Source organism: Crinia signifera, chromosome 3 (assembly GCF_055691185.1).
Source record: "Crinia signifera chromosome 3, ASM5569118v1, whole genome shotgun sequence".
In the NCBI taxonomy this organism is placed as follows: Eukaryota; Metazoa; Chordata; class Amphibia; order Anura; family Myobatrachidae; genus Crinia; species Crinia signifera.
The window spans coordinates 6463679-6484746 of NC_139219.1; the positions used below are offsets into that span (position 1 = coordinate 6463679).

General features: G+C 45.8%; 1 protein-coding gene across 3 annotated transcripts in view; it reads left to right on the top strand.

Annotated features, from left to right (window-relative positions):
* Positions 1–21068, top strand: part of PTPN14 (protein tyrosine phosphatase non-receptor type 14) — a 116642-nt gene that overhangs the window by 47396 nt on the left and 48178 nt on the right. For all 3 annotated transcript variants that reach the window (XM_083175173.1, XM_083175172.1, XM_083175174.1), the window contains exon 2: positions 17044–17358. In XM_083175173.1, coding sequence (XP_083031299.1) covers positions 17182–17358 — 177 coding nt within the window. In that variant the 5' untranslated portion in view covers positions 17044–17181. The remainder of the gene's footprint in view (positions 1–17043; positions 17359–21068) is intronic.

A 21068-nucleotide genomic window follows, 5' to 3' on the forward strand; every position in this document is an offset into this window, starting at 1 on the left:
CAGTTAACCTACCAGTATAGTTTTGGATTGTGGGAGGTAACCGGAGTACCCGGAGGAAACCCACGCAAGCACAGGGAGAATATACAAACTCTGCAGTTGGAGCCATGGTGGGAATCGTACCCATGACCTCAGTGCTGTGAGGCGGTAATGCAGTAATGTGAGCCAGTAACCATTACACCGTCCGTGCTGCCCCAGTATGGATAAATGGAAATCCTGCGGTACCGCTTTCCAAGGACTTAACAGGCAACAGATGTCTCACCTGGCAGAGTAAGGTTACCTGTCGTAACCCCTGACCCTGTACCCTGGTATTTGTCTTATAGGGCCTACACATGGGGCTACTGTGCTGAGCGATCTGTCAGTGCCGGTATTCTCGATTGCGATTAATCTGCCTATATTAGTGCACTTTATTCACTATGAGGTTCTGAGTCTCTCTGTCCGCCATGTTAGTAGGGAAACCCTTCTCTAACAACCTGGGGTGAAGGAAGCCTGCTGGATATAGGGATTAAACACATGGTAATTCATAAATGAAATATAGTACCGTAATAATTTATTGACCTAGACCTGGGGTAGCCAACCCTAGTCCTCGAGAGCTACCAACAGTGCATGTTTTCCAGGTCTCCTCACAGAATCACAAGTGAGCTAATTAGCTCCATCTGTGGATCTTTTAAAATGTGTCAGTGATTAATGAGTGCAGCTGTGCAGCAGCTAGGTTGTCTGGAAAATGTGCACTGTTGGTAGCTCTTGAGGGCTAGGGTTGGCTACCACTGACATAGAGCCTTTCTGCTAATAGGAAAGCACTTTACGTTATAGCCGAGGCACGTTAATTGGCTGCTGAAGAATACACTGTTTTGGTCAGCAGCCAATTAACCTACACTCTCTCTCCTTTCCTCTCCTCTCCTTCCCTCTCCCTCCCTCTTGCTCTCCTCTCCTACCCTCTCCTCTACTACCTTCTCCCTCTCCTTTCCTCTGGCTTTCCCTCTCCTACCCTCTCCACTCCTACCCTCTCCTTTATTCTTCCTCTCCTTTACTCTTGCTTTCCCTTCCTTTCCTCTCCTTCCCTCTCCTCTCCTTTCCTCTTACTCTCCTCTCCTACCCTCTCCCACTCCTTCCCTCTCCTTCCTTCTTCCTCTCCACTCCTATTCTCTCCTTCATTCTTCCTCTCCTTTCCTCTTGCTCTCCTCTCCTTCCACTCCTACCCTCTCCCACTCCTTCCCTCTCCTCTCCTACCTTCTCCCTCTCCTTTCCTCTTGCTACCCTCTCCCACTCCTTCCTTATTTCTCTCCACTCCTACCCTCTCCTTTTCTCTTGTTTCCCCTCCTTTCCTCTTACCTTCTCCCTCTCCTTTCCTCTTGCTCTGCTCTCCTCTCCTTTCCTCTCCTACCTTCTCCCTCTCCACTCCTACGCTCTCCTTTCCTCTTGTTTTCCCCTCATTTCCTCTTGCTTTCCTCTCCTACCCTCTCCCACTCCTTTCCTCTCCTTCCTTCTCCCTCTCCACTCCTACCCTCTCCTTTGTACTGAGCTGTTTGGCCTGCAGAGGCTGGAATGCTGTCTTGTGCCGCTTGCTGTTGGTAGGGTCTATGGTACCGGCGGTTGCTCACTATCTGGGACTGCATGTTGGACACCTGTGTATTCTCCGTATCTCTGAATCCCAACGCTTGCTGCCTTCACGCTACTCTCTGCTCCAACTGTTGTTTTACTATCCCGGTAAATTTCCCTTTACATTTACGTACACTATGGAAGCATCCTATTCCCACGGTGCTATTCCAGCTTGTGTCTTATGGCGTTTGCAGGAATCTTCCATCCGTTCCATATTGTCTGTTCTTACACATTCATTGCAGCATATATTAGTCGTCTTGTAACCCAAACCCGGTAAGCGCGAATACTGCGCCATTCACAGCCGGAGTCGCTTACACCGTTTGTCTGTCCAGGTGGCCGGATCTTATCGGGCACATTGTGGGACTGCCTCATAACCCATTCGTCTGGCCATGTTTCGACGCTCTGCGCAAATCTTACGGTTCTTGCAAATCTGCTCCAAAAGATCAAGCTAGGTGTAAACAGACCAGGCTTGACCCAGGAGCTGTCACTCTATGCCAAAGCTTCTGAAACCCTGCAGCACGACCGCTACCTGTTGGTTACAAAGTGTACCCGAAACAGTTTACTGCGGTTATGTATTATGCACCTAAACCACGTAACACATCACAGTCAGGAGAGAGATAAAGTAGCGTCCAGTCTGCTCCTAACTGCCCTGTGACAGGAGCTGATTGGTTGGTATTTCCATGGATTGCTACATTTCCCCCTCTGTTACATTTATTTACACTTCCATGCGCGGATCGTCCTGCCACTAATGGTTCCCTAATGCTGTACGTGGCACGCTCGGAAGCTGGTGTAGCGCCAGTGGTTTATATCCCCTGAATCTCCCTGAGTCAGGACTGTAATGCCTGGCGATTGTCTGGCGTATTCACACGTTGCCAAGCAATACACAGAGGTTTAGGCCGGAATTCCAGCTACCGCAAGATCCGGAGTTTCCAGAGACTGTTGGGAGAATCTCTTCTGCAGATGCCACCCGACACTTGCCCGGCGTTCAGGCACATAGGTGTGGGGGGCATCACTTATATGTACGGTACAAGGAACGCTGCAAAGTGTCACTAGATTGATATTGGCAGGTTCTGTCTACAAATGAGTGTTTACCAGTTTTATATGGAGGTTACTGGTGTCCCATAGATACATCTGTATGTTATACTGCAGAAGAGGCAGCCTGGATGCCTGTTGGTGGACTGACCACACGGCTTTGTACCCCTGGTGCTCGTGAGGGTATCGGACTGTTCAGCACCCGGGATCCAGTCTGACCCATTACAGAGACGTGTGGGCTGTGTCTTACATAAGTCTGGTGAACGGAGGAAGCTGTAGGGAAACCATTCAAATAAAAATGAGTATTTAGTTCCATGCCCGTGGTTTCTTATACTCCATGGAATAATACTAAAGCGACCATGCACCAGTATGCTTATGGTGGGCTACGTGGCCTTTGTCAAAGCGCTACGGAGTCTGCAGGTGCCATATGAGGCCTCTGCTTTGCTGCTACAAAGCCCTTTCCCCGGTGTACACCCCTGTGTATGCGGAGATGCCACCATGACAGGTGCACGGTGGCCAGTCGCTGTGGCAGCTCAGCAGCCCCTTTCAGACACATTTCGGATTCTGCGCATCTGATCACAGAGAGATGCGTGGAGGTTCTGGTTTAAGTCCTCATTGTGTTTTGGTTTTGGCAAAGCCACCCTCAGGTGTTTAGCTTCAGATCCAGTTTTTTTGGGTACGGCATAAAAAAATGTATAATCGTTGATTAAAAACAGCTAAAATCCTGTAAATCTGCAATCCATACTCCAGATATTGCCTTTAAAATCTAAATTCCGAACTGCAGGACGATCCGGACCGGGTTTTGGTTCAGATTCACAAAATTCAAGTGATTTTGGATATTTGGAGAACCGCAGCGCACATCTCTGTTCCCTGTGACCCATCGTAAGCCACAAGGTTCTAGTGCAGACTCCATTACCACGATTGGTAGCGATAAGGACGTCTCCGGTACGTAAAGGGGGGGTCGGATAATAAAAGAGAAGTCTGTACCTCCTGGAGAAACACCGATTAGAACTTCTGAATAATCCGGATTGCTGGCAGAGAATCCGCTACAGCGCTCCCAGAGCTATACTGATCCGCGCTGCTAAGTCAGAGAACGCGAGAACGGCCATATTCTGACTGCCGAGCCTCCCGTGATGCTGTGATCTCCCCGCTATGGCGCATAGGATGGGTGCGGTCAGAGCTAACCGCGCACTGACTGGTACGCAGTCCCATGGTCAACAATGTCTAGGTCGGCAGTCACTAAATCAGGGGTGGGGAACCTTTTTTGTGCCAAGGGCCATTTGTATGGGGAAAAAAATCCTTTGGGGGCCATATGTAAAAATGTATCTTACAAATTGTCCTGCTGCAGCCACCCCACACTCCTGCGGCTGCCTCTGAATAGGACTGACAGTCTCCGGCTGCTGTTGATTAAGAGGAATCTCGTGAGAACTACCAACCTCTCATGAGAATTCCCCTCTACTTGACTCCCGGCAAAGCTGCCGGGTGGGTGAGCCACTCAGACCAGCTAAGGGGGCCGCATACGGCCCCCGGGCCTGAGGTTCCCCACCCCTGCACTAAATAGACAACTAATGGCTGACAGTGTCTAGGTTGACACCTGGAAATGGTCGACATACCATAGTTCGCCATTGACAGAAGGACAACACAAGTTTAAGGTTTACATGGTCGACACTCAAATAGTCTACATAATTTTTTTTTTTTAAATTGTGTAGACAGACTTTGTTCCTACTTTACTATCCAGGTCGGCGTAGCGGGAGAATATGTCCATGTCAACCCTAAGCATATAAGTGGACACGGTACACTCATACGGTCTCCATGTCGACATAGACACCCAAATAAACTTGAGAGACAAGTGTCGACTTATCAAACGTCTACCATTTCCATGCAGACCATAAGCTTGTGTTGACCTTCTGACAATGTTGACCTATGGTATGTCAACCATTTTCAAGTGTCGACATAGTTACTGTCGACCATTAGTGGTCTACCTGGACATTGTCGACCCACTGTACTGTAACCCTCTGACGTGGCTATGGTTGACACTTAAAAAGGTTGACATTAGTTTTTCATTGTTTTTTCATGTATACTCGGGTTGGGCAATGCTAATATGCTCTGAGCGCAGCGCTAGTGGAAGACGACGTCTGGCCGGAAGCATGGCGAGCTAAGCAGCACACGATTATGGGCAGTGCGTCTGTCCCCGGGGCCGTGGGCAGTACAAGCCTGTGTTTGTCTGAGGGCCTGTGTGTCAGATATTTCTGTGGGGGAGTCGCTGCTGCTGCTGCTTCGTTTCCCTTGAACGTGGATAAGATCTTGTGTTTGATACTTTGAAAGCAGAAATCGTCTTCTGCAAGATTCCCCGACAAGTCCTTTCATGTTCCTGTGCTGCGGTTATGTGCTGTCAGCCAACTATTGTTTTATAGGGTATTTGTAAAGGTCTTTTGTTTGTGTGTTGTGTTATTTTCCAGTCTGCCTGGTGTTACAGCATGTGGCTGGCGTTCTGACGGTCCTGTCCAGCGCTGAATAAGCCCCTCTCTCACCCGGTGCCTTCCGTGACCTGCGCACCGGTGTATGATGGCTCAGCGTGCCTTAAATGTTCCCCAAAGTGAGTCCTTAGGTGAGTGAGACGTAGATACTCTCTGGAGTGTAATAATAGACTGAATTACAGGGAGAGAACAAGGCGTTCATGGGGGAGAACAAGGCCAGGGTTAGGGAACATAGAAATTACAATTATGTGTAATGGACTGGTGCATATAGGAGATACAGTTGTGCTGATAAGTTTACATACCCCAGCAGAATGTGTGATCTTCTGGCCATTTGTCAGAGAATATGAATGATAGCTCACAAACGTTTCTGTCCCTCATGGTTAGTGGTTGGGTGACGCCATTTATTGTCAAACAACTGCGTTTACTCTTTTTAAATCATAATGACAACAGAAACTGCCCAAATGACCCTGATCAAAAGTTGACATACCCTGGAGATTTGGACCTCATAACATGCACACAAATGGGTTTGAATGGCTGCTAAAGGTAACCATCCTCACCTGTGATCTGTTTGCTTGTAATCAGTGTGTGTTTATAAAAGGTCAGTGAGTTTCTCGTCTCCTGAAAGACCCTTGCATCTTTCATCCAGTGCTGCACTGACGTGTCTGGATTCTGAGTCATGGGGAAGCAAAAGAATTGTCAAAGGATCTGTGTGTGGAAAAAGGTAAGGGATATAAAAATATATCCAAGCAATTGAGAATGTCAATGTTCAAACTCTAATTAAGAAGTGGAAAATGTGGGATTCTGTGGAAACCAAATCACGGTCAGGTAGACCAACAAAAATTTCAGCCATAACTGCCAGGAAAATTGTTCGGGATGCAAAGAAAAATCCACAAATAACTTCGGCTGAAATACAGGACTCTCTGAAATAAAGTGGTCTGGTTGTTTCCAGATGCACAATAAGGAGGCATTTGAATAAAAATGGGCTGCATGGTCGAGTCGCCAGAAGAAAGCCATAACTAAGCAAATGCCACGAAGCATCCCGCTTACAGTACTCCAAACAGCACAGAGACTCAAAACTTCTGGAACAAAGTCACCATGAGTGATGAGACCAAAATTTTACTTTTTGGCCACAACCATAAATGTTACATTTGGAGAGGAGTCAACAAGGCCTGTGATGAAAGGTACACCATTCCTACTGAGAAACACGGAGGTAATTCGCTGATGTTTTGGGGATGTGTTCGCTACAAAGGCACTGGAAACTTGGTCAAGTGTGATGGCAAGATGAATGCAGCATGTTATCAGAAAATTTGCACTCATCAGCCCGGAAGCTGCGTATGGGACGTACTTGGACGCACCTGCACCCCCTCCTATTTTGCTGGTGCAGAGGTGGCAGCGAGATGGCGTAATATACGACCGTAATATGGGTCCGTATCATCGGTGCCCACTTTACGCTGGGCACAGACACGTACCAGCCACTTGCCAACTTTCCCTGAAACAAGCGCTCGTTCCGCATCATTTACACGGACTTCTCCGCTCTCATGTGCCAGAAATTCTATATACAATACAGAGCAGGAGAGGACTCGTTACATTTGGTAAATGGCTTCTTTCAATGCTTGGTGTCGACGTGGCCCTGAATGTTGACATGGTAAGTTAATGACTTCTTCTAGGACTGGGTTCTGGTTTACAATGTCTACAGAACCTGGATACAGTCAAATGATCGACACCTGACCATGTAGACACCCAACAGTGTAGCGCGTACCCTCAAATTTCACGCTTCGCTCGCCATGCTTTTTCTGTTCCTGTCCAACGTCCAAGTGGATATTAAAGGAAAAACTGAAAAAAGAAACATGAAAAAAATCAAGTCGGCTTGGATCATAATGACCTTTTGGCGTTGACCTATTGACCGCTTAGACACGGTCAGACATCCGGGTGGGTTCAGTGCGATTTCCCAACATTCAAAATACTGACAAGCATTGGCAGACAGTCCAAATACCGACCTGTTCAAAATGCCAACATTCGTTACGCTGGCACGGTCAAAGTGACGACATATAAAATGTAGTTGTGTTTTTTGGTGTGTCTATGTTGATGTAGGTTGCCGCATCCCCTTGCATGATTCAGGCGCGGTGCCTCCCTGCGCTTGGCACACTTATAATCTAACCATGCCCGCTTGAATCGTGAAGTAAGTACAAGTAGCTTTCAAAGAAAAAAAAAACAGGAAAAACATGTCGACCTTTGGCATGTCAACACCCCCATTGAGTAGAGCTTCGGAGGGACTGTATGGTTTTTGCTCGTCCAGTGTCTATAATTTAGCGCTCGATTGAGTTCCTGCCAGCGATTCATTCTGGAAAATATTTCTAGAAATGTGAATATTTAACAACCGCTTTCTCTGTGAATTCCAGAACCTTGTGTTAAAGGACCTGTGGAGCGAATGGTTAATGCGGACATTGGGATGTCTGTGTCATACTCACGTGTTATTCCCCCCAGAACCTTCCGTGTGTGACTGGTGAGACGTGTCTGGTATAGTGTGGTAAGATGCCCGCTCACTGGCAGCGCGCCTGTAGTGACTACGCGGCACATGCCTCTCGCCCCAGTCACCCTGCACTGCCGCTACTTCTAGCAATGTTCCTTCTGTAAGAGGGATTTATGGGAATGTACTAAATTCACCTGACACCAGGAGACAAACACAGGGATAAGACCAGGCTGGGTGCTGCCAAATCAGGAAATCAGGATTGTCTCACTTGCTATCGATTATACATCGCAATCGGTTCTCCGCTGTCGGCATTCACAGATTTAGTTTGTTTATTAAGGTTAAGATTTGTCTTATTAAGATTTACCACCTCCCCTTCGTTCGTCAAGTGTGTTTGTCATTGGACACAAGATGCATTGGGCAGCACGGACGGTGTAATGGTTAGCATTACTGCCTCACAGTGCTGAGGTCATGGGTTCTATCACCACCATGTGTTATATATACAGGGCAGTACGGATGGTGTAATGGTTAGCATTACTGCCTCACAGCACTGAGGTCATGGGTTCTATCCCCACCATGTGTTATATATACAGGGCAGTACGGATGGTGTAATGGTTATATTACTGCCTCACAGCGCTGAGGTCGTGGGTTCTATCCCCACCATGTGTTATATATACAGGGCAGTACGGATGGTGTAATGGTTACATTACTGCCTCACAGCACTGAGGTCATGGGTTCTATCCCCACCATGTGTTATATATACAGGGCAGTACGGATGGTGTAATGGTTACATTACTGCCTCACAGCACTGAGGTCATGGGTTCTATTCCCACCATGTGTTATATATACAGGGCAGTACGGATGGTATAATGGTTACATTACTGCCTCACAGCACTGAGGTCATGGGTTCTATTCCCACCATGTGTTATATATACAGGGCAGTACGGACGGTGTAATGGTTACATTACTGCCCCACAGCGCTGAGGTCATGGGTTCTATCCCACCATGTGTTATATATACAGGGCAGTACGGATGGTGTAATGGTTAGCATTACTGCCTCACAGCACTGAGGTCATGGGTTCTATCCCCACCATGTGTTATATATACGGGGCTGTACGGATGGTGTAATGGTTAGCATTACTGCCTCACAGCACTGAGGTCATGGGTTCTATCCCCACCATGTGTTATATATACGGGGCAGTACGGATGGTGTAATGGTTAGCATTACTGCCTCATAGCACTGAGGTCATGGGTTCTATCCCCACCATGTGTTATATATACGGGGCAGTACGGACAGTGTAATGGTTACATTACTGCCTCACAGCGCTGAGGTCGTGGGTTCTATCCCCACCATGTGTTATATATACAGGGCAGTACGGATGGTGTAATGGTTACATTACTGCCTCACAGCACTGAGGTCATGGGTTCTATCCCCACCATGTGTTATATATACAGGGCAGTACGGATGGTGTAATGGTTAGTATTACTGCCTCACAGCACTGAGGTCATGGGTTCTATCCCCACCATGTGTTATATATATGGGGCAGTACGGATGGTGTAATGGTTACATTACTGCCTCACAGCACTGAGGTCATGGGTTCTATTCCCACCATGTGTTATATATACAGGGCAGTACGGACGGTGTAATGGTTATATTACTGCCCCACAGCGCTGAGGTCATGGGTTCTATCCCACCATGTGTTATATATACAGGGCAGTACGGATGGTGTAATGGTTAGCATTACTGCCTCACAGCACTGAGGTCATGGGTTCTATCCCCACCATGTGTTATATATACGGGGCAGTACGGATGGTGTAATGGTTAGCATTACTGCCTCATAGCACTGAGGTCATGGGTTCTATCCCCACCATGTGTTATATATACGGGGCAGTACGGACAGTGTAATGGTTACATTACTGCCTCACAGCACTGAGGTCATGGGTTCTATCCCCACCATGTGTTATATATACGGGGCAGTACGGACGGTGTAATGGTTACATTACTGCCTCACAGCGCTAAGGTCATGGGTTCTATCCCTACCATGTGTTATATATACGGGGCAGTACGGATGGTGTAATGGTTATAGCATTACTGCCTCACAGCACTGAGGTCATGGGTTCTATTCCCACCATGTGTTACATATACAGGGCAGTACGGATGGTGTAATGGTTAGATCACTGCCTCACAGCACTGAGGTCATGGCTTCTATATATACGGGGCAGCACGGATAGTGTAATGGTTATAGCATTACTGCCTCACATCGCTGAGGTCATGGGTTCTATTCCCACCATGTGTTATATATACGGGGCAGTACGGATGGTGTATTGGTTAGCATTACTGCCTCACAGGGCTGAGGTCATGGGTTCTATCCCCACCATGTGTTATATATACGGGGCAGTACGGATGGTGTAATGGTTAGCATTACTGCCTCACAGCACTGAGGTCATGGGTTCTATTCCCACCATGGCCCTAACTGTGCGGAGTTTGTATATTCCATCCCTGTACTCCGGGTACTCCCACAATCCAAAAATATACTGGTAGGCTAATTGGCTCCCAACAAATTAACCCTACATGTCTGTGTGTGGTGTACAAGTGGTAGGGAATATAGATTGTAAGCTCCACTGGGGCAAGGACTGATCTAATAATCTCTGTACAGCGCTGTGGACTATGTGTGTGCTATATAATAACTGGTAATAATAGTCTCTGTACAGCGCTGCGGAATATGTGTGCGCTATATAAATAACTGGTAATAATATTATCTGTACCGTGCTGCGGAATATGTGTGCGCTATATAATAACTGGTAATAATATTCTCTGTACAGCGCTGAGGAATATGTGTGCACTATATTAATAACTGGTAATAATAGTCTCTGTACTGCGCTGCGGAATATGTGTGCGATATATAATAACTGGTAATAATATTCTCTGTACAGCGCTGCGGAATATGTGTGCGCTATATAATAACTGGTAATAATAGTCTCTGTACATCGCTGCGGAATATGTGTGCGCTATATAAATAACTGGTAATAATTGTCTCTGTACAGCGCTGTGGAATATGTGTGCCCTATATAAATAACTGGTAATATTCTCTGTACAGCGCTGCAGAATATGTGTGCGCTATATAAATAACTGGTAATAATATTCTCTGTACAGTGCTGCGGAATATGTGTGCGCTATATAATATAACTGGTAATAATAGTCTCTGTACAGCGCTGTGGAATATGTGTGCGCTATATAAATAACTGGTAATATTCTCTGTACAGCGCTGCGGAATATGTGTGCCCTATATAAATAACTGGTAATATTCTCTGTACAGCGCTGTGGAATATGTGTGCGCTATATAATAACTGGTAATAATAATCTCTGTACAGCGCTGTGGAACATGTGTGCACTATATAAATAACTAGTAATAATATTCTCTGCACTGCGCTGCGGAATATGTGTGCCCTATATAAATAACTGGTAATATTCTCTGTACAGCGCTTTGGAATATGTGTGCGCTATATAATAACTGGTAATAATAGTCTCTACAGCGCTGCGGAATATGTGTGCACTATATAAATAACTGGTAATATTAGTCTCTGTACAGCGCTGTGGAATAAGTGTGCGCTATATAATAACTGGTAATAATAGTCTCTGTACAGCGCTGCAGAATATGTGTGCGATATATAATAACTGGTAATAATATTCTCTGTACCGCTCTGTGGGATATGTGTGCGCTATATAATAACTGGTGATAATATTATCTGTACAGCGCTGCGGGATATGTGTGTGCTATACAATAACTGGTGATAATATTATCTGTACAGCGCTGCGGGATATGTGTGTGCTATACAATAACTGGTGATAATATTATCTGCACAGCGCTGCGGAATATGTGTGCGCTATATAATTACTGGTAATAATAGTCTCTGTACAGCGCTGTGGAATAATTGTGCGCTATATAATAACTGGTAATAATAGTATATGTACAGCGCTGCGGAATATGTGTGCGCTATATAATAACTGGTAATAATAGTGTATGTACAGCGCTGCGGAATATGTGTGCGCTATATAATAACTGGTAATAATATTCTCTGTACAGTGCTGCAGAATATGTGTGCGCTATATAAATAACTGGTTATAATAGTCTCTGTACAGCGCTGCGGAATATGTGTGCGCTATATAATAACTGGTAATAATATTGTCTTTACAGCGATGCGGAATATGTGCGCTATATAATAACTGGTAATAATAATCTCTGTACAGCGCTGCGGAATATGTGTGCTATATAATAACTGGTAATAGTTTCTGTACAGCGCTGTGGAATATGTTTGCGCTATATAATAACTGGTAATAATAATCTCTGTACAGCGCTGTGGAATATGTGTGCGCTATATAATAACTGGTAATAATAGTCTCTGTACAGTGCTGGGGAATATGTGTGCGCTATATAAATAACTGGTAATAATTGTCTGTACAGCGCTGCGGAATATGTGTGCACTATATAATAACTGGTAATAATAGTCTCTGTACAGCGCTGCGGAATATGTGTGCGCTATATAATAACTGGTAAGAATCTCTGTACAGCGCTGGGGAATATGTGTGCACTATATAATAACTTGTAATAATATTCTCTGTACAGCGCTGTGGAATATGTGTGCACTATATAATAACTGGTAATAATATTCTCTGTACAGCGCTGTGGAATATGTGTGCGCAGCGCTGCGGAATATGTGTGCGCTATATAATAACTGGTAATAATATTCTCTGTACAGCGCTGCGGAATATGTGTGCGCTATATAATAACTGGTAATAATATTCTCTGTACAGCGCTGCGGAAGATGTGTGCGCTATATAATAACTGGTAATAATAGTCTCTGTACAGCGCTGTGGAATATGTGTGTGCTATATAATAACTGGTAATAATAGTCTCTGTACAGTGCTGCGGAATATGAGTGCGCTATATAATAACTTGTAATAATAGTCTCTGTACAGTGCTGCGGAATATGAGTGCACTATATAAAAACTGGTAATAATAGTCTGTACAGTGCTGCGGAATATGTGTGCGCTATATAATAACTGGTAATAATAGTCTCTGTACAGCGCTGCGGAATATGTGTGCGCTATATAACTGGTAATAATAGTCTCTGTACAGCTCTGCGGAATATGTGTGCGCTATATAATAACTGGTAATAATATTCTCTGTACAGCGCTGCGAAATATATGTGCGCTATATAATAACTGGTAATATTAGTCTCTGTACAGTGCTGTGGAATATGTGTGCGCTATATAATAACTGGTAATAATAGTCTCTGTACAGCGCTGCAGAATATGTGTATGCTATATAATAACTTGTAATAATATTCTCTGTACAGCGCTGCGGAATATGTGTGTGCTATATAATAACTGGAAATAATAGTCTCTGTACAGCGCTGCGGAATCTGTGTGCGCTATATAATAACTGGTAATAACAGTCTCTGTACAGCGCTACGGAATATGTGTGCGCTATATAATAACTGGTAATAATAGTCTCTGTACAGCGCTGTGGAATATGTGTGCGCTATATAACTAACTGGTGATGATAATCTCTGTACAGCGCTGTGGAATATGTGTGCGCTATATAAATAACTGGTGATAATAATCTCTGTACAGCGCTGCGGAATATGTGTGCGCTATATAATAACTGGTGATAATAGTCTCTGTACAGTGCTGTGGAATATGTGTGCGCTATATAACTAACTGGTGATAATAATCTCTGTACAGCGCTGTGGAATATGTGTGCGCTATATAATAACTGGTGATAATAGTCTCTGTACAGCGCTGTGGAATATGTGTGCGCTATATAACTAACTTGTGACAATAATCTCTGTACAGCGCTGCGGAATATGTGTGCACTATATAATAATTGGTAATAATAATCTCTGTACAGTGCTGTGGAATATGTGTGCGCTATATAATAACTGGTAATAATATTCTCTGTACAGCGCTGCGGAATATATGTGCGCTATATAATAACTGGTAATATTAGTCTCTGTACAGTGCTGTGGAATATGTGTGCGCTATATAATAACTGGTAATAATAGTCTCTGTACAGCGCTGCGGAATATGTGTGCGCTATATAATAACTGGTAATAATATTCTCTGTACATCGCTACGGAATATGTGTGCGATATATAAATAACTGGTAATAATATTCTCTGTACAGCGCTGCGGAATATGTGTGCGCTATATAATAACTGGTAATAATATTCTCTGTACAGCGCTGCGGAAGATGTGTGCGCTATATAATAACTGGTAATAATAGTCTCTGTACAGTGCTGCGGAATATGAGTGCGCTATATAATAACTTGTAATAATAGTCTCTGTACAGTGCTGCGGAATATGAGTGCACTATATAATAACTGGTAATAATAGTCTGTACAGTGCTGCGGAATATGTGTGCGCTATATAATAACTGGTAATAATAGTCTCTGTACAGCGCTGCGGAATATGTGTGCGCTATATAACTGGTAATAATAGTCTCTGTACAGCTCTGCGGAATATGTGTGCGCTATATAATAACTGGTAATAATATTCTCTGTACAGCGCTGCGAAATATATGTGCGCTATATAATAACTGGTAATATTAGTCTCTGTACAGTGCTGTGGAATATGTGTGCGCTATATAATAACTGGTAATAATAGTCTCTGTACAGCGCTGCAGAATATGTGTATGCTATATAATAACTTGTAATAATATTCTCTGTACAGCGCTGCGGAATATGTGTGTGCTATATAATAACTGGAAATAATAGTCTCTGTACAGCGCTGCGGAATCTGTGTGCGCTATATAATAACTGGTAATAACAGTCTCTGTACAGCGCTACGGAATATGTGTGCGCTATATAATAACTGGTAATAATAGTCTCTGTACAGCGCTGTGGAATATGTGTGCGCTATATAAATAACTGGTGATAATAATCTCTGTACAGCGCTGCGGAATATGTGTGCGCTATATAATAACTGGTGATAATAGTCTCTGTACAGTGCTGTGGAATATGTGTGCGCTATATAACTAACTGGTGATAATAATCTCTGTACAGCGCTGTGGAATATGTGTGCGCTATATAATAACTGGTGATAATAGTCTCTGTACAGCGCTGTGGAATATGTGTGCGCTATATAACTAACTTGTGACAATAATCTCTATACAGCGCTGCGGAATATGTGTGCACTATATAATAATTGGTAATAATAATCTCTGTACAGTGCTGTGGAATATGTGTGCGCTATATAATAACTGGTAATAATATTCTCTGTACAGCGCTGCGGAATATATGTGCGCTATATAATAACTGGTAATATTAGTCTCTGTACAGTGCTGTGGAATATGTGTGCGCTATATAATAACTGGTAATAATAGTCTCTGTACAGCGCTGCGGAATATGTGTGCGCTATATAATAACTGGTAATAATATTCTCTGTACATCGCTGCGGAATATGTGTGCGATATATAAATAACTGGTAATAATAGTCTCTGTACAGCACTGCGGAATATGTGTGCGCTATATAATAACTGGTAATAATAGTCTCTGTACAGCACTGCGGAATATGTGTGCGCTATATAATAACTGGTAATAATAGTCTCTGTACAGCGCTGTGGAATCTGTGTGCGCTATATAACTAACTTGTGATAATAATCTCTGTACAGCACTGCGGAATATGTGTGCGCTATATAACTAACTTGTGATAATAAACTCTGTACAGCGCTGTGAAATGTGTGCGATTATATAAATAACTGGTGATAAATATATAAATAGAAAGATTTAAAGTATATAATAAAATTTATATTTGTTGGACATGTAACTGCCAGCCTAGAGCCGGACTATTGTTGACGCTGTCTATCATTCCTGATCTATGACTATTCACTTCTTTTTTCCTTTTTCCTGTACGTCACTATAGCAACCATAAAGATATTATGTGCGGTCAGTGTGGGGGGGGGGCTGCTCTGCTGATCACAAGAGTTAGTGCAGTGTGTGTGTGGGGGCTGCTCTGCTGATCACAGAAGTTAGTGCGGTGTGTGTGTGTGGGTGCTCTGCTGATCACAGAAGTTAGTGCGGTGTGTGTGTGTGTGGGGGCTGCTCTGCTGATCACAGAAGTTAGTGCGGTGTGTGTGTGGGGCTGTTACTGCGGTGTGTGTGTGTGGGGCTGCTCTGCTGATCACAGGAGTTAGTGCTGTGTGTGGGGGGGGTTGCTCTGCTGATCACAGGAGTTAGTGCTGTGTGTGGGGGGGGCTGCTCTGCTGATCACAGGAGTTAGTGCTGTGTGTGGGGGGGCTGCTCTGCTGATCACTTGAGTTAGTGCGGTGTGTGTGGGGCTGTTCTGCTGATCACAGGAGTTAGTGCTGTGTGTGTGTGTGGGGAGGGGGCTACTCTGCTGATCACAGGAGTTAGTGCGGTGTGTGTGGGGCTGTTCTGCTGATCACAGGAGTTAGTGCTGTGTGTGTGTGTGGGGAGGGGGCTACTCTGCTGATCACAGGAGTTAGTGCGGTGTGTGTGGGGGCTTGCTCTGCTGATTACAGTAGTTAGTGCGGTGTGTGTGGGGGCTGCTCTGCTGATCACAGGAGTTAGTGCGGTGTGTGTGGGGGCTTGCTCTGCTGATTACAGTAGTTAGTGCGGTGTGTGTGGGGGCTGCTCTGCTGATCACAGGAGTTAGTGTGGTGTGTGTGGGGGGGGGGGTGCTGCTCTGCTGGTCACAGGAGTTAGAGTTGTGTGTGTGGGGGTGCTGCTCTGCTGATCACAGGAGTTCGTGCGGTGTGAGGGGGGCTGCTCTGCTGATCACAGGAGTTAGTGCTGTGTGTGGGGAGGGGGCTACTTTGCTGATCACAGGAGTTAGTGCTGTGTGTGTGTGGGGAGGGGGCTACTCTGCTGATCACAGGAGTTAGTGCGGTGTGTGTGTGTGGGGGAGGGGGGGCTCCGCTGATCATAGGAGTTAGTGCGGTGTGTGTGTGTGGGGGGGGGGGTTCTGCTCTGCTGATCACAGGAGTTAGTGCGGTCTGTGTGTGTGTGTGTGTGGGGGAGGGGCTCCGCTGATCACAGGAGTTAGTGCGGTGTGTGTGTGTGTGTGGGGGGGGGTGGCTTGCTCTGCTGATTATAGGAGTTAGTGCTGTGTGTGGGGAGGGGGACTGCTCTGCTGATCACAGGAGTTAGTGCTGTGTGTGTGTGGGGAGGGGACTACTCTGCTGATCACAGGAGTTAGTGCGGTCTGTGTGTGTGTGTGGGGGGGGGGGCCTCCGCTGATCACAGGAGTTAGTGTGTGTGTGTGTGTGGGGGGGGGCTTGCTCGGCTGATTATAGGAGTTAGTGCTGTGTGTGTGTATGTGGGGGGGGGGGGGGGGGTGTGTGCTGCTCCGCTGATCACAGGAGTTAGTGCGGTGTGAGGGACTTTGGCTGTTGTGTTGTGACATGTTGTAGGTGCTAATGCCCACTCTGTGCACTTTTTGTTTTGTAGGTAGCGTCTGGTAGAGTGCCCCGGGTATGGACCACCTCCCGGCCCCTTGGAGGACAACACTAGTGTGTGGGGGGAGATTCAAAGCCAAAATAAAGTGAGGGTCTGCCCTTGGGGGCGACCGCAGCCACGTTCCACGCGATGCCATTCAAACTGATCAAACTGCGGAGGACCAAGCGATACAACGTCCTGAGCAAGAGCTGTTTCGTCAGCCGGATCCGGCTGCTGAACTCATCGGAGATCGAGTGCAACCTCTCTGTGGACAGCACCGGGCTGGAGTGTCTGGAAGCCGTAGCTCAGAGACTGGAGCTGTGTGAGGTGAGGACGCTCTGCACTATACACCTGCTCTGATGTGGGGGCGGGTACGGAGCATTGGGTAGACACCAATTAAGTCGACATGGGGTTAGGTCGACAGGGTCATTAGGTTGCCATTGGGGAACGTCAACCGTCAAAAAGGTTGACGTGGGGTTTTTCACTATTTTTTGTCCCCAAAACATAGAACCGTGTTTCCTTGCATGGCTCACTGTGTTCGCCATGCTTCGGGCACACTATTTTATTCTCCCACCACGCCCTAGTGGATGGTAGGGCATGAAATAACAACTGTCGGCACATGTCGGCTAAAAAAAAAAGGTTAAAACCCCCATGTCAACCTTTTGACTGTCGACCTTGATGCATGTCAACCTAATGCTTGTCTGTCTAGTGACCATGTCCTGTAGGGGCTGCTGTACCGCTCCAATGAGGAAGTGGGTGTGGCTACAAACAGCTTGTGGCCAATGGGAGCTTCGGGCGGTAAAGGGACTGTAAAGCCAATGCTATACAATAATGTGTGTGTGTGTAATATATGTGTGTGTGTGTGTAATATATATATATATATGTGTGTGTGTGTGTGTCTGTGTGTGTGTGTGTGTGTATTTGTGCATCACCGAGTAGAATAATATATTGCTGTCCAACTCCGACATTTCACATACCCCAGACTGTAGGGCAGATGTACCAAGCCTTGGGACAGAGTGGAGAGAGATAAAGTACAAGCGAATCTGCTCCTAACTCTCATTTTTCAAACACAGCCTGTGCCGTGGCAGTTAGGAGCAGATTGGCTGCTACTTTATCTCTACATTTGATCAAAGTCTTATTACATAGACTCCTGCATGTATTTAACCCTTTGAGTGCCAACATTGCTGGTGCAATATGTAACTGAACTCCAACGACGCGGCTGTATGTGTATTTATACTACGAGGGCAGTCGCTGTGAGCGGCGCGGGCATTGTTAGCGGATATTCTGGGGATCGCTCACAGCGACGCGGCTGTATGTGTATTTATACTACGAGGGCAGTCGCTGTGAGCGGCGCGGGCATTGTTAGCGGATACTCTGGGGATCGCTCACAGCGACGCGGCTGTATGTGTATTTATATTACGAGGGCAGTCGCTGTGAGCGGCGCGGGCATTGTTAGCGGGTATTCTGAGGATTGCTCACAGCACCTTCAGCACTCAGAGAGTTATACGTCGTGTATGTAATATTCTTATCTCCCTCCACCTCGCTGCTGCAGCGCCATGGATTATTTCCTCCCGCGGCAGGAATAGCCCCGTATCCCGCAGACAATGGCCGAAGCATTGCTGGGTGGGTCAGGAGCCGGGAATAGTCCGCACTATTATTCTGCTTCCTATTTTAGCTACTTCAGACTTTTCTGTGACCTCTGTGGTCAGAACTTACCCAGAATTCCTTCCTCCTCAGACCAATACTACATTATTATAATTCATGTTGTTTCATCGTTCTATCGGATAATGTGTCATTTACTGTATGTAGGGCCTGGTTAAGAGCCTAAGGAGTCATTACGTCGACCTAAGGTCAGTCGACATCGTGATGTGGTAGCGTCAGACCCGTACGCAAATGTCCACAAATTACAGATCCCAGCTTTCGGACATCTTTCCATGTGCACATTCGCGAACACAAACTGTGACCGCCCCACCGTTGTAGTTTAAGTCCCAGCGGGGATACAGCGGTTTATGGGAGCGTGCCAGAAAACGCAGGTGCGTCTGGGTCACTGCGACTTGGTTCATGGCTGCTATGTGCCTGGCTTCGTAGTCAAGGGGCTTCCGGTCATGTCCGAGAGTTTTTCTGCTAAGCAAAGCGCTCACACTATATAAATGTGCCTTCAGAACCTGACGTACGGGCCGTCCTTGCCCGGTGCTGGGCACCACCCCTGCAGGCCTGAATAAGGCCCTTAGTCTGCAAAGTTCAACTTCTTGTAATTTTTGCATTTTAGGATGAAATGTAATAGGGTGAGAGGTTCAGGAAGTGAGAGATTTGGTAAGAAATCTCCAGTTGTTTTTTTTTAAAGCGGCAATCATCTACACTGCAAAACCAGTTTGATATTGCAGTGTAAATGATTGCCGCTTTGAAAAGATTGAAGATTTCTCACCAAATCTCTCACTTTCTGAACCTCTCGTCCTATTACATTTCACCCATTGTCTGTATTGTATTTGATTGTTTTTTACCATTAAGTGTTAGCTGATTGGTTGATCCTTACACCAGGCAGTGTCAGTGACGACACCGTTCCTCTAATGACTACAGTCTCAGGGGTACACTATCCTAGAGACGAGCTGTGTGTGATGGGGGATCTTACAGTTACCGGGGGATGTCAGGGTCACACTGAACAGTGCATTCATGGGTCCTATCTGCGGGGTTTGGGGCTTCCTAGTATATATGTAGAAGGCCTTGGTTCTTATGAGAACGTGTTCCACATGGACGCAGTTCCCAGCTTATAAAGGACGATGATCCTGAAATGGTGATAAATGGTTCTGAATAATACATTTTGTCCAGAGTAACTTCATTCCGCCCCAGATGGGACACAAGCCGGGACTCTAACACCAGCTGCTTGGATCAGTCCTCACCAATCCCTACTCCATCCCTACCTCTCTGTTGGTGTCCTGTTAGTATGCACTGAGCGCTCCCCTGTATAATATGTCTGTCTGGTGTATAAGCAGATGCAGTAGTAGCGTGTGCGTGAGCCTCTCTCCGTCCTCCGCTGGTTTCAGCTTAATGATGCCTTAATCTTTTTTTTTTTTTTTTTTTACATACCTCTAGCTGAACCCAGCACAGCGTCTCCGAATGGGAGTGGCCCAAACACGGGGCTGATTTACCAGCCGCCGAACAGTCATCACGTTTTCATAGCTTTAAAGATAAATAATAGAAAAAGGCTTTGAAAATGCTTTGAAGCATCAGACCACAAACTGCTCTGAAAGGATTTCCACGTATCGCGTCACTTGTAAATGTGTAGCTCCTGTATCTTCTCATATAGCCTGGACACCCAGAGAATCAGAACGGTACCTGAACTGGTCGCGTTAATAGGTCTGTGGCGTGTTTAAAAGATTTTATTTCAGATATATTCAATCAGAATCGTTTATTCTGTTTTCTTTTCTTTTGGAGTGCAGTACCTTCCCTGTACCTGCAGGTGTCAGTAATGCACATTTGCTTAAGATAGAGTTTATGTGCAACATTTGCGCTGCACCATGGCATGTGTGTAATAATGCACATATAATGGTATTGTAAGAACGCAGTAAAGTTACGCTATGATAACGCATGTGAAGTGCAAGTCACGATACTCAGACACAAGGAAGCACTATAAGCCTCTCATTGCTAATGCTGCAAATGTGACCCTTCCTCACCGGCATCGTTGTAAGCTCACTTATACCAGCACGTGGTTCTGTGGTGCATGCTAGGAATGGGTGCTACAGTGCACTGCTACCGCCCTGGCGGGTAAGTGATACCTCTATGTTGCACTGCAGTTCTGCAGCCACCGGGAGAGTCCGTGTAAAGCCGCCTACACACGCGGATGATCAGCTGCTGCGTGTCTGGACCGTGTTCATACAAGCTGCCACTATACAGTATGTAACACTGTTGCAGCCAATCACTGATTAGTCACAGATGCACACTATGTCCTGAACACACTGACGCTCCGTAATCGAGTGAACAAACTGTAGCTGGGATTTCACACATCCAGGAGACACTCGGTGCAGGCAAGTAGGACGTAT